This window comes from Lolium rigidum, chromosome 6 (genome assembly GCF_022539505.1).
Source record: "Lolium rigidum isolate FL_2022 chromosome 6, APGP_CSIRO_Lrig_0.1, whole genome shotgun sequence".
NCBI classification, from domain to species: Eukaryota; Viridiplantae; Streptophyta; class Magnoliopsida; order Poales; family Poaceae; genus Lolium; species Lolium rigidum.
In genome coordinates this window covers 4,775,878-4,777,976 of record NC_061513.1, presented here as the reverse complement: position 1 = coordinate 4,777,976, position 2,099 = coordinate 4,775,878, and the positions used below count along the sequence as shown (strand labels likewise).

At 41.6% G+C, this 2,099-nt stretch overlaps 1 protein-coding gene across 1 annotated transcript; it reads left to right on the top strand.

The window, feature by feature from the left end:
- The first annotated feature begins 849 nt into the window (after positions 1-849).
- LOC124667470 lies at positions 850-1,574 on the top strand. Its single transcript, XM_047204742.1, has 2 exons — positions 850-1,021; positions 1,117-1,574. The coding sequence occupies exons 1-2, from the start codon at positions 913-915 to the stop codon at positions 1,245-1,247; spliced, it is 240 nt and encodes a 79-aa protein (XP_047060698.1). The 5' UTR covers positions 850-912; the 3' UTR covers positions 1,248-1,574.
- Positions 1,575-2,099: the final 525 nt, after the last annotated feature.

Here is a 2,099-nt window from a genome sequence, read left to right as displayed (position 1 = left end):
TTTTTGCCAAACCTTAAACCTGAAAATTTGAAAATCTTATAATTTACTAAAAGTAATAGTAATATTCTGGGATTCAAAAAATCTTATAATTATTAATTTTAATTTTTAAAAAATAAAGAAAATATAAAATTCTAAATTTTTGGGAAAAACCTAAAATCTTCCTCGCTTTCATATTTTCATTTGGAATTTTGAGAATCTAAAAATTGGCTAACCGGGTAAACCCTGGTGAAATCGGATGTAACTTTTTCCACGGATTTTTTTGATATATTATACGTTTTTTTTCGACGTCGTATGCAAAAGTTATTACCGTTTTACCATTTTGCAAAAAAAGTGAAAATTCAATTTTTTTAATTTTCCCTAATAGTAGGTTGCATAACATACAAGAATCTGAAAACATTTTATTTTTTGAATTTTCTATCATTTTCTTTTCTATTTTACAGTGTCAAAAAAGGCGATCCACGGGGGGGGGGGGTTGGAGCTGCGTGGGGGAGCAGAAAAACCTTTAATACCGGTTCGTGACACGAACCGGTACTAAAGGTCTTTAGTACCGGTTCGTGTCACGAACCGGTATTAAGGTCCTTACGAACCGGTACTAAAGGTCTACTAGTGCAACCGGTACTAATGCCCCCTTTAGTACCGGTTCGTAAGGGAACCGGTATTTATGGCTTAGATGGATGCCCATTTTTCTACTAGTGGTTTTGGTGGTTTCAGCTGTCTACGCATGCCGATGGAGCTGCACCTGTGCAGTCACACTCTCACAGGATCACTCTCACTGGTCCTGTACTGTTACCACACTGATCCAACACAGCCACCAGCGCGCGCATAAATAGAGCTTCATTCCTACCAGTGAAGTGTATGCATTAGTAGCCGGTTCCAAGAACAGAATAACACACGCATCCATCCAAACCAACCATGGCTTTCTCCAAAACCTTGGCCGTGTTCATGTGCGTGGTCCTGGCCTCGCTCGCGTTCGTCCCGCAGGACGTGCTCGCCGCAAGAGGGCTCCCTGAAGCCAACGGCCGTATGTACCGACTCTCACTTTTCTCTCTTTCTTTTTGCCTTCATGCAGCTCAATCTGATCAGGTATATATGTACGTATATCCTTCTTGGAAGCAGGTGATCTGAAGGGTGTATATAGGGGATGGCCATATCGGCCTGGCCAGCCCTACCGCACTCACTTGCCAGCCCCTGAAGGTGGATATGGTGGCGGTGGCTATGGCGGGCCACAAAAGCCACAGCATCCTTAGAGCAGGAAGACGGTTCCCATGCCTCGATCAAGCTCATATATATATTAGTTGCCTCTTATGCGCTTGCCGTTGATATATAAGTGAATAATGATGGCGTCGTCCTATACATTTCGAATAAACTCCACGGATACCACAACGATATGTGTACGTGGTCAGATACAGTCTATTTGAGTCCCGTCCAAGTTGTTGAGTCGCTGCATGAACATTAAGTCGTGTGAACATTAAGTCGTCTGATACCACAAGGTCGAACCTTTAGTTCGGCCATTGCCTTGTATCGTGAGTGGAAGATACACGGAGAATGAAAAGCCGTGACCAGTTTACGTGTCACATGTCTATCTCTGCGTGAACTATTTATGTTTATGTGTCTACATAATATTTTTCAATTAAGACGCATATCTGACTTTCGCATCACAAAGGTGGACACAACACACAACTCGGCCTTTATGATTCCAATTTCGATAAAGGACAGCCCTCGCTTTGTTTCACTACTGGAAAACTGTGGATGCTAAGTTTTTTTTCCATGCCGTGTGTCATACATTGAGGTACTGAGGAATGGGGAGACCGCTTTTGCCGAGTGTTTGATGAAAAAAAATCAAGAAAAAATGTATAAATATCGCTAAGATACCAATTACACTTAATCTCTGCAACAATTAAATGTCATAAATACATTATTGATGCACACAACCTTGGTACAAGGAAGTAGAAAAATAAAAATAAAAATGATCCCCTCACTAGTAGAAAACACAAGCTTATTGTCCTTGTTGGGAAGGGCCTTTAGTCCCGGTGTCCCAACCGAGACTCTAAAAACGGGACTATAGCCGTACTCTTCAGTCCCGATTGTGCTTCAAACAG

Bases quoted from the DNA above. Each gene is read 5' to 3' on its own strand.
- LOC124667470 (XM_047204742.1), top strand. From the start codon at position 913: ATGGCTTTCTCCAAAACCTTGGCCGTGTTCATGTGCGTGGTCCTGGCC. The intron at 1,022-1,116 runs GTATGTACCGAC...TCTTGGAAGCAG, and splicing joins GCTCCCTGAAGCCAACGGCC to GTGATCTGAAGGGTGTATAT.